The following is an 11,691-nucleotide window of genomic DNA, read 5'->3' as shown; positions in this document are numbered from 1 at the left end:
TAAAGGTATCATACATAAATATTTTAGTTAGTTTGGAGTTTGATACATTATCTACCACTTTAAATGTGTTTTCCCATCTTTAAAATGCTTTCCTAAGGAATCATATCCCTGAAGTACACTGGAATTCAAATGAGGAGATAGGTTTCAATACTGAGTTTCGCTTCACAGCTTATCCACCCCACATTCCAAGAGGCAGCTGGAGCCCTTGTGTAGGCAGCACCAGTTGCTTAAGGCTGGCTGGCTGAGGTATACCTTAGTCAGTAAACCACCCTTTTTAGGTGTGCAGTGCTGAGAACTACTAAGCACAGATAAGGAACCACCACTACAATCAAGAGAAATTTCTCTATCAGCCCCAAAGTTCTTGGGGCCTTCTATTATTCTCCTCCCCGACCCATTCTGATTTCTTTTCTGTCCCTATAGTTTTGCTTTAACAGAGTATCGTATAAATGTTCAACATTTATGGAATTGTAACATGTTGGCTTCTTTGCAATTCATCTGCTTTTGAATGTAGTGGTAGTTCCTTTTTATTATTGATGAGTATTCTGGAATCCACTGGAGTACTTACTGGTTTGAGCTGAGAATAACCTCAGCTGTGTCAAGGCTGACTAGTAGTCTAGCCAGATTTTAACTGGTCTCACACACACAAGTCCCAGCAAGTGGAAAATCACTCACCACTGGAGGTGAATTGTAACCGAAGGTGGTATAACTCTTGAGTTTTCTGTTCTAGGATGTGCCGTAGAAGATTCTGGTGCTCTCTCTCTTTTTGAACCAGGTGTTCCAAAAGTCTGGTTAGAACAAAACAAAACATCACTCGAGAGCCTAACACCATTCAGCTCAACTCAAACATTTGTTGAACAGAAGTTTAAAAAAATGGCACAGTCCCAGGTCAGTCTAGGAACAGATTTCAGCCTGCACATGGGCACCTTCCTTGTGTTTCCCCCGCTTGTAAACAGAGACCAGCCCTGCTCAGTGTGTGGGCATCTTCTGTATCAAAATGTATCATAAACCAAAAGATAACCTGATGGTGATCAGGAGAACTCAGCCCGCTTGTCTTCCTAAGTCATGTCAAGTTGTGAAACGTGGTGAAGCTATTCCCTCCTCACTGGAGACTACGTCAAGATAGAAGCCTTGCTGCTGTTGACAGCTGGGGGTGGTGCAGGAAAGATGCTGCTTGGAAGGTAGGAGGGACACTACGGCCAATACTTACCCAGGAGGGCACCAAAATGCCTTGTGCTCTTGGTCTCACCAGCACTCGGGACAGACCTGCTTCCCTCACTCAGGGCGGCAGGTGCCTCCCTGCTCAGCCTAACAGCAGCTGAGGCGTCTCTGTGCCACAGGGTAGGCGTGAAGCAGCCATGTGCTTGTCAGCTGTCCCCAGTCAGGCTGGCTGCTATCGCATTACTAATTCTCTTGGGGGGAAGATATAGCGCCCATTGACCCTGGAAATCAATCACCTTTGAATCCATGTATAACATTTGATGAATCAGGTGATTATTAACCTTACTGGAAAACCATTTTAAAAGAAGTGCTACAGACACTGTCAACTTTCACATTTTTCAAAACAAAAAATCTGTCTACAGTTAAACTTCAGAGATCCCTATACAGGGGTGTATACAACTTTTCTTCTGAAATAGGGACACCCTATTGTAGCCAGGAACACTCTGCCTTTAAAGAAAGGCATCCTTCCAGGTCCCCAGTTGAAGCTGAGAATATCCCCCTGCCCAGTTCCTTGGGGGACGAAGATGACTTTCTGAGACCTGGGTGAAGCACTCAACAACTCTGTCCCACCCCCACCTACCTGCTGGTCTCCTGCCTCAGTTTGCTCAGCTGAAAGCTCAGGTGCTGATGGGGTGGGGCCTCCTGGGCAACTGCTGAAGCTGGCTCGCTCCATCCACGTGCCATCTGTGCCTTGCTTGCAGGCTGGTCTGTGGGGGGATAGACCTCTTCCATCTCATCCGTGTCCTTTTCCATGCCTTCTGTCTCTGAGCCAGGCTCAAAGTGGGCTTGGAGCTCTGAAATCATGGAAGAGAAGGAGCACAGTTCAACAAGGCCATATGCTTGGTGTAGCTTATGTCCAAGGCCAGCAAACCAGGCAGGGAGGTCAGCCCGGCCAACATGATGCTCCACCAGGAGACTGCTGACCTTAATAAAGGGAGAGGAGACTATTACCTCTACCTGAAAAGATGGTCCCCACACCTCTTTATAGATAAGGAAACAAGCTTCAAGATATTAAGTTAGTTAGGCAAGAGCAGTTGTAAAAAGGGACAAGCAGCCTTCCACCCAGGCCTGTGTATTTCCTGCAGTTCCCTGCTTGGAGAGGGGAGTAATGAAGTCCTGGGGTTTAACAAGCCACTCCCACAAGTGGAGCCCGGGCTGAGTGCAGGCAGAGGATGACAGGGAGGGAGCAGAGTAAAGAGAGGAAGCGGCAGTGTCAACAGAAGTGCCTCCGAGCCCCACTTCCTAGGAGGCATCACAGAAGGAAGATCAACTTGGGTGCTAAGCTGCTCTAACATTTGAAAACTAGAGCCTATGAAAGCCAGAGATTTGTGTAGCTACCATGTGATGAGAGAGAAGACAGCCATTTAAATCATCAGCCAGCTAGGAGGTGGTCCTGAGCACACAAGGGTCCAGGCCCTGAGGCTCAGTGCACTGGGTGTATCGTTAGCCTGTGGGCATGCTCCTTATGCTGGGGTGGGGGACATGTAAACAGCACCAGAAGGTGGGCTTGAAATCACAAAATACTGACACCAAAGGGGTCTGTGACAATATTTTCCTTAATTCCAAGGACGTATATAGCCCCAATGGGAAAGGGAGAGTAACAACTGCTGAGCACAGAGGACCTGGCTGACCTTTTCCATACCTACCATAGCCTAATTTACCGTGACCAAAAAGAGGGGCCCTTACCTGGGATGAGGATGGTGACCGCAGTCTGCACTGCTCGTCGGATGATGTTGTCCATTGCAAACATCCAGTGGGGCCTAATTAAGTGGTTCCTCAAGATTTTATTTACCTGTAATCACAAAAATCCAGATTTCTGGTCCACTGTATTTTTTCAGAAATACGAGTTCTTACCAATTCAAATTTGCTTCTACTCTGAGATAAAAGTGTTAACCATGCTGCCCTGGATTTACGTTTCTTCTGACTGAATCCTCCTCTAAGCTGACCTCAAGTCACACTGGGGTCGAGAGGGCAGGTACAGCAATTGGAACTACTGCACAGGCCTCTTTGTTTGTTCAGCATATGTTTGTGGAGCACCCGTGAAACCTCAGGCTCTGTGGCGGGGTCTTGAGACACAAAGCTAAGCCAGACATGTCTTGGGCCTGGAGCAGCTCACACCTGTGTGTGCAGACACATAAGCTTAAACCACACACCTACTCAGCTGGCAGATGCTGCTCATCCCCAAATCCTACACTCTGCTCTTTGTGGCCAAATGCAATCGTCTCAGTCTCACGTACACACACATTCAGTGTTTAGAGAACTGCTGGCACTCGGGATTCAGGTGTAATCAGGTGAGAAGAGATGGATACTATGGGAGAAGATGGTAATCGAACTCTATGGTCTCAGCTATGAGCCACTTTGGGGGGCGTCCTACCTTCTGTTATGTTCTTTAGGGCCAAATGGGACACTTACAGCATCCTGAAATCCAAACAGTACCAGGTGAATCTGATTGATGGATGAGCTGTCAAAGTCCAGGTCCACCTTGAGCTTTGATATTGTGGATGCCATCACCCTGTGCTCCGGGCAACGGATGAAGTCTCTCAGGATCGCAATGATTTGCTTGATGTGGCCGACTGAGAGATGCAACTCTTCTGAACTCTGATCACCAAGCCCCCAACCAAAAAAATCAAGTCATTGAGTAAATCGGGGGCGGGGGGCATCCAAAAAGTACTGTGGGCACCTAGATGAACCACACTGTCCACTAGCTTATGGAAGTGGGGAACCCCCAGCTGAGATAGCGTCTCTGGTCCTGGAACTTCCTCCATATCCTCCCTGTTAGAGGCTTACAAGGCCCCCTCCCCTCGCTGGAGGAATGGGCTGCCATCCTGTTTGACCCCTTGTCAACCACCCTCCACCACCAATGGGCCTTGTCAGAAGGCACAGTTCATAGAGGGCAGTGGCCTCTTACTAAAAGGACCTCATCCCATCCAAAATGAGTTGTCACATTTCCATCCACAGCCTTTCTTCCTCGGAGGCAGCAGAGGCTAACTGCAGCTGGGGATTAACTGGGCTTTGTGCGGCCATGTGGCCTGTTTTCCACCAGGGGGCAGCACGGCCCCATCAGGGCCTGGTTTCACCACAGTATTTGGCAAATTCAGGTTTCAGTGGAGTCTTTTTTGTATTCTCTTTTGTTGGAAAAGAGGACGTTGGGAAATACTTATGGTGATTATTGTAACTGCAAATGTTCGGGGGTGGCAGGCCCATTTGGACCTCTCCTGGGACCCTGCCTCGGGCGGAGGGGGTGGGATTGCAGCCCCCACGCCCAGCCTGTACCTGGGCCACGCACTCCTGCAGGTTGGAAGCCACCTGATTCTGCTCCTCCCAGAGGATTTTGTAGAGGATGGCACGGCGCTCACTGTCCTTTTGCAGTAGGAAAAGGCCCGGGTCCCTGTCTTCCGGGGAGGTGGCTGCAGTCCGGTCCTCCAAGGCCGAACTCTCGTCGGGAACACTGCGGACAAACGCACATGACAGTCCTCCGCTTCCCAGGGGCGGGGTCTCTGTGCGGGGGCACCATGGGGGAGGGGCTGAGAGATGATCCTCCACGTCCCCAGCCTTGGGAAGATGAAACTGCAGGAGGCGAGACTAGCGTTTTTCCTAATCCCCAGACCACCAGGGTTTTTGGAGAGAGGCGGAAAGAAGGGGAAGAAGGAAGGGGGAAGGAGGGGTAACAGGGTGAGGATAAGGAGGGATGGGGAGAAAGAGGAAATGGGGGGAGAGGAGGAGGAGGGGAAGGGACAGTAAGCGACCACATCGCCCGCTCGCTCGCCATGTCAGTGGCCGCCCAGCCACCCTACTGATCATGCAGACAGGAAGACTCCGGTTTACGCAGGACGCACTCTGTGCCCAAGGGCTGCAGGGCGGCGGTACCTGAGCAGGTGGCTGAGCCGCCGCACCGGCAGGCGGGACTTCTCGAAGAATGCGTCAGGCTGGGCGTCGGAGTCCGGGGAGACGGAGCCATGCTCGCTGCTGCTGCTGCCCGGCAGCTCTCCGGATGGGGGCAGGGTCAGCACGACACCCCGGGGACCCTCTGTTGGGGGCAGCCGGGAGGGCAGAGTGAGCACGAGCAGCTCCTCGGGCCAGGCGACCCACCGGGAGGCCTAAGCCTGTGCTGCTCTAACGGGACGCCAGTGATCACCCAGGAGTCCTGGGTAGACAGAGGCTCTGCTTCCGCAGAGCCGGGATAGGCCTAAGACTCTGCATTTCTAACAGCCAGTGGCTCTCCAGGTGCAAGAGGCTGAGCTGGCCTCTGACCCCATCCACAGCAAGGCCGCTCTTCTGTCAGTGCCCAGCAGGACTTACTGGCCCAGAACAACAGACACCCTTTAATCAAGGTCGGGAGCAGCACAAGGGGAGAGGCCAGGCTCCAAACATGAAGCCCTGGGCCTTGCACTTGGGGAAGACAGAACCCCAGCTGGGGCGCCTCTCTCCTTCCTCCCAAGCAGAGCCCTGAAAGCCAGGCTGAATGGAGGAGATGCTACCTCAGTGTCGCCTACGGGGCTCCCTGTGACACTCGCAGGACATTGAGGGACAGTCATTCCCTGGGTTTGGACAACCTCATCCCTACTGTGCCCCCACTACTCTGTCCAAGGAGACCTCACCTGCCGGCTTGAAAGCAATCCGGTTCTTCTTGCCCTTGTGCACCTGCCTGAAGAAGCCCTCTTGGAGCAGGCCTGCGGCGGTGACACGTTTGTGGGGGTCAGGCTCAAAACAGGATAAAAGGCAGGCTCTGGCTTCAGCTGAGAAGTTTTCCGGAATCTCTGGGTGGATCTTAAACATCCCCACCTGCATTGAAGGCACAGTGAGGCACACGCAGGTGCACACAAGAGCCACACAACCCCAGTGTCTGCCATCCCAGAGGGCTGTGCCGGATTCCAGCAACAGCCGCGCCGACTGGCCTCTGGAATACCACTGAGTATGCTGTTTGCTGTAGGTCTGTCGTATATGACCCTTATTAATATGCTGAGGTAGAAATGCAATCATCTTATATGATACATAGAAAACAGTAGTTCAGCAGGCAAAATGATGAACTTTTCAATAAATGTGCTCTCCATATGGAAACAGATACATTTAGATGAGTACCTCACACCTTTCACAGACATTTAATAATTTAATTTCTGATGAGTTAAACCGTAAGAAAACCCTAAGTAAGGGCATATATAAAGGTCAATCCTCATCCCAAGAAAGGCAGTACCAAAGAATGTTCTAAGCATTGGGCAATTGCACTCGTCTCCCATGCTAGTAAGGTCATGCTTAAAATCTTGCATGCTAGGCTTCAGCATTATGCGAACCAAGAACTTCCGGATGCCCAAGCTGGGTTAAGAAAAGGCAGATAAACCAGAGATCCAATTACCAACATTCACTGGTAGGTTATATATTATACCTCTGTAAACTGATAGTAATTTCTCACAGTAAGGAGGGAAGAGAAGCTAAGGGTTTGGGAGTTGCTAGGTGGTATAGTGGTTTGGACTTTGGTTCCCAATGCAGGGGTCATGGGTTTGATTCCTAGTTGAGATAGTAAGATACTGGCAGAGGCAGAGAGAGAAGGGAGAGAGAAAAGAAAAAAAACCTATTTTCTTTCTTGTCCACCTTTGTGGAGAGGTTTCTGCATTGGGAGAGGTTTTTGATTTGAATTCTCTCTCTCCAACACCAGCAACCTAAGTCACCCAACATGTCTTACCTTGAACATCACTGCCTGTGGCTCACCAAGCTCATGAAACGGAGGCTTGCTGGTGGCCATCTCAATGATGGTGCAGCCCAGAGACCAGATGTCAGCTGGGGCGCCGTACCCACGAGGGCCTTGGTCGATGATCTCAGGTGCCATGTACTGGAGCGTGCCTGTTGGGAAACAATACGACAAAGATGGTGGGCACCGTGTTGTTCAAAACCAAAATGTACCATTAGTAAACAAGTGTGTGAGCTTCACTCTCCTGTTAATGACAGATGGGGTCTGATCTCATGCATAAATGTTGCTGCATCTTTTCTTTGACTAGAGACATGCAGAGTGCCTTTAACACTAGTCACATTGAGAGAGGATTGTGCAAGCCCTTTGAGGGATAAATGAGCCTGATCCAATTCAGTCAACACATCTGAGAATGCCACACAGACAGAGGGATTGGAATGTGAGACCCACGGGGCCAGACCTGTCTAGAGGAGGAGATGGGCATGATGATGGTGTGCTGAGTGGGGCGGCAGTGTGATGGAGGATATAGTCAGTGCTTCCCAGGTGGCACAGTGGTAAAGAATCTGCCTGCAATGCAGGAGACACAGTTTGACCTTTGGGTCAGGAAAATCCTCTGGAGGAGGAAATGGCAACCCACTCCAGTATTCTTGCCTGGAAAATTCCATGCACAGAGGAGCCTGATGGGCTACAGTCCATGGGGTTGCAAAGAGTCGGACATGACTGAGCACACACAGAGATTAACAGGTATACACAGAAGGCACTGAGAACACAGGGAGAAGTGCCTGATTCTGCCTGGTTTGAGTCAAGGGAAGCTCTAGCTGTGTCAATTTGGGTGTCTGAGAGTAAATACCAAGTCAGAATTAGACATACAAGTGACTTCCTGGGAGAAGGTGAATGAAGGATAAAAGGTGGGGGGGGCAGTCTCTGATGGCAGAAGAGCTCTGAGACAGCTTAGCCAGGCTGCCCAGGAGGCCCTGACCCAAAGGTGCCCACTGGAAGAGCGCCACATTGGTTCTAGTACCTCCACTGTGCTTGGTCACTGGCCGGCAGTAGGTGGGTAAAGTATGACCTGGCCAGGAACACAGTGGCCGAGCCAAACAGGTGCTGGCTGTGGCTGCCAGTAAAGTAGATTCCTGCCATGAGGCTTGGCCAAGTGGGCAAAGCAGGAGGACTTTCAGGCATGGGGAAGGGCTTGAGCCAAAGCCCATGCATGGGTGGAAAGCACACAGTGAACCCAGGAGCTCTGTCTGACACAGGCCAGGGGGAGGGGGTAGGAAGCATGAAGGTGGCAGCTGCCTGGGTGCAGCCCACATGGAGCATTGTGTGCTCTGAAACCGCTGGCTTTGGACTTTCTCCTGTGGATCACAAGCCACCAGAGGCTACCACAGGGAAAGCGGTGATCAGGGAGGAGGAGGGCTTGTCGGAGAGATGGGGCAGTTAGGTCAATCAAGGGCTCTAAGAGTGAAATCTTTGCTTTTCCTTGAAACTAATCCTGAGGAGAGGAGAGGGGAATGTGGAAGCAGCAGCAGATGCTGTGTGCTGGCAAAGACATTTATAATAAACAGCCAACTTGGAGGTGATATTGGCCAAAGGGTGAATCAAGAACATTAACGTACCAAGAAATTCCAGTGCCTGCCTCAGGATCACAACCATATGACCCAGCAATCCCACTCCTGGCATATACCCTGAGAAAACCATAATGCAAAACGATACATGTACACCCCAATGCTCAGTGCACCACTATTTACAATAGCCAGGACATGGAAGCAACCCAGATGTCCATCAACAGAGGAATGGATAAGAAGATGTGGTACATCTATACAATGGAATATTACTCAGCCAATAAAAAGAAGGAAATAATATAATTTGCGGCAACATGGATGCACCTATAGACGACCATACTAAGTAGAGTAAGCCAGACAGAGAACAACAAATATCATATATTAACACATGTATGTGGCTTCCCTAGTGGCTCAGATGGTAAAGAATCTGCTTGCAACGCAGGAGACCTGGGTTCGATTCCTGAATTGGGAAGATCCCCTGGAGAAAGGAATGGCAGGCCACTCCAGTATTCTTGCCTGGAGAATTCCATGAAGCGAGGAGCCTGGTGGGCTACAGTTCATGTGGTCACAAAGAGTTGAACACGATTAAGTGATTAACACTAACTATGGTGGAATCTAGAAAAAAATGGTACAGATGAACCTATCTGCAGGGCAGGAATAGAGATGCAGATGTAGAGAAAGCACATATGGACACAGGATGGGAAAGGGAGGGTGGGATGAGTTACGAGATTAGAACTGACATATATAAACTACCATGTGTAAAACAGACAGCTAGTGGGAAGCTGGTATACAGGGGGTTCAGCCTGGTGCTCTGTGATGACCTAGAGGGGTGGGATAGAGGTGGGAGGGAGGTCGGAGAGGGAGGGGATATATGTATACACAGAGCTGATTCATGTTGCACAGCAGAAACTAAGACAACATTGTAAAACAATTATCCTCCAATTAAAAAATAGTCACACAACCAAAATAGCTTTCCTGAGTCTAAGTTTAGAGATGCCACCTACTACGTCTTCCTCTTGAACATCCGATGTCTTATCAGCATTTTTCTTTCCTGTAAGCATTTTAAAGGCTCTAGGACAGCTCTGACCAATAGGATGTTCTTCAATAATGGAAATGGTCTATTCTGTGCAGTTCAAGATGGTCGCCACTAGCCACATATGACTGTTGAGCTCTTGAAATGTGGCTGCTGAGACTAAAGAAATAAATGTAAATTAAAAGAATTTTTTTAGATTGTATTTGATTCTTCCTAATTTAAAGTTAAACATAAATTGGGCTGTATCAGTGAGTGCAAGAGATTAGCAGGGCAAAAATGATGGCTTTGGCCTCCTGAGCTGAAAGCCTGGTGGGGAAGTGTTCAGTTGGTAGCAGGGTTGGGCAAGATGGAGGCTTGTAGCAGTGGCTGCAGTATTAGGAAACCTCAGAGCCCCAGGAAGGGAGCCTCCAGTGACACAACATCCCCTACAAGCTCCTACTACAGTGAGCAACACAGAGCGAGGCCTCCACAGGCGATGTGCCTTCTAACTAACCAGTAATTCATTAACTTAGGAGAACCATGCCGCTGTGCTGTTTATCAAGCTGTTATCTCTCAGCTCTGCTACACTGGGTCTGGGACTGTGCAAACCACATTTCTGCTCCGCCTGCTGCTCCCCGGCCACTTGGGCGCCTGCGTGCAAGTGACAGGAAGGAGAGGTTAGCAAGTTTCCCTCTGGACCCTCAGCTGGTAGCAGTAGCAGTGGTTGGCTCATTACCAGTTTTTTTTGTCCTTCCATACTTTCAGAACCAGCCTCATCTCATCCCTTCAGAATTATGTGCTACAGCCCAGTTAGCACCCCCGATGGAAAGCTTTGAATTCTCCTCTCCTCTCTGTTCCCTCAAGCCCCAGGGATGGAGGCTGCTTTCTGATTATCAGTAAACAGTTCTTTCAACTAAATTCTCTCTGTAAATTTCATGTGCACATCTGTGCTGTCGTGTCCAATTCTTTGTGACCCCATGGACTGTATCCTGCCAGGCTCCTCTGTCCATGGGATTCTCCAGGTAAGAATACTGGAGTTGGTTGGCATTTCCTACTCCAGGGGATCTTCCCAACACAAGGATCAAACTTGCATCTCTTGTATGGGCAGGCACATTCTTTACCACCAGCACCACTTGGGAAGCCCCAAAATAACTGTGGTGATTTATTTTCCTGCCTGGGTCCTGACTAACACAATCGCTAAAAGTTAATTCTTAAAAGAGCAAGAGAATAAACTTAGCAACTTATGAAGCAGTAGAAAATAGTAATAAACCAAACTGCAATGGCTATTGACCTCAACTAAACAACTGCCCTTAGTATAATGGTTTCACAATTGGAGGATTAGTCTGCTTCATGCAAATTTGGAGATTTTCATTATATGGAACCATAGTGAACATCACTGTTTCTAAAGGCAGGGACTTCACAATGACATCCATATCAGTTATTTATTGCTATATACTAAACTACCCCAAAGAAAAACAGAGCTAGAGAAATCAGACTCCCTGCCTTCGAGTATAGTACAAAGCTACAGCAATAGAGACAGTATGGTACTGGCACAAAAACAGAAATATAGACTAATAGAACAAGATAGAAAGCCCAGAGATAAACCCATGCACCTATGGGTTTATCTTTATCCTTATCTTTGACAAAGGAGGCAAGAATATACAATGGAGAAAAGACAGCCTCTTCAATAAGTGGTGCTGGGAAAACTGGACAGCTATGTGTAAAAGAATGAAATTAGAATATTCCCTAACACCATGTACACACACACAAAAAAAACTCAAAATGGATTACAGACATAAATGTAAGGCTGGATACTATAAAACTCTTAGAGGAAAACAACCAGAAGACTCTTTAACATAAATTGTAGCAAAATCATTCTTGATTCACCTCCTAGAGTACTGAAAATAAAAACAAACTGCACTCAAAAACTTTTGCACAGCAAAGGATACCATAAACAAAAAGACAACCCTCAGAATGGGAGAAAATATTTGCAAACAAAGCAACTGGCAAAGGATTAATCTCCAAAATATGCAAACAGCTCATACAGCTCAATTTAAAAAAAAATCCTATAAAAAATGGACAGAAGATTCAAACAGACATTTCACCAAAGAAGTCATGCGGATGGTCTAAAGGCACATGAAAAGGCTCAACTTCACTAACTATCGGAGAAATGCAAATCAAAACTACAATGAGGTATCACCTTGTGCCATGCAGAATGA

At 48.5% G+C, this 11,691-nt stretch overlaps 1 protein-coding gene across 1 annotated transcript in view; it reads right to left on the bottom strand.

Moving 5' to 3' along the window:
* The window catches only part of MAP3K15 (mitogen-activated protein kinase kinase kinase 15), a 150,442-nt gene that overhangs the window by 1,503 nt on the left and 137,248 nt on the right, over nucleotides 1–11,691 (bottom strand). Inside the window, exons 21-28 of the mRNA XM_040265360.1 lie at nucleotides 6,896–7,053; nucleotides 5,817–6,000; nucleotides 5,086–5,245; nucleotides 4,492–4,666; nucleotides 3,631–3,816; nucleotides 2,905–3,010; nucleotides 1,799–2,012; nucleotides 673–785 (exon numbers count right to left, since the gene is read on the bottom strand). Coding sequence (XP_040121294.1) covers nucleotides 673–785; nucleotides 1,799–2,012; nucleotides 2,905–3,010; nucleotides 3,631–3,816; nucleotides 4,492–4,666; nucleotides 5,086–5,245; nucleotides 5,817–6,000; nucleotides 6,896–7,053 — 1,296 coding nt within the window. The remainder of the gene's footprint in view (nucleotides 1–672; nucleotides 786–1,798; nucleotides 2,013–2,904; nucleotides 3,011–3,630; nucleotides 3,817–4,491; nucleotides 4,667–5,085; nucleotides 5,246–5,816; nucleotides 6,001–6,895; nucleotides 7,054–11,691) is intronic.

The sequence above is a fragment of the Oryx dammah genome, unplaced genomic scaffold (genome assembly GCF_014754425.2).
Source record: "Oryx dammah isolate SB20612 unplaced genomic scaffold, SCBI_Odam_1.1 HiC_scaffold_23, whole genome shotgun sequence".
NCBI lineage: Eukaryota > Metazoa > Chordata > Mammalia > Artiodactyla > Bovidae > Oryx > Oryx dammah.
The sequence above is the reverse complement of the archived record's forward strand: the minus strand, read 5'-3'. Positions and strand labels throughout refer to the sequence as shown.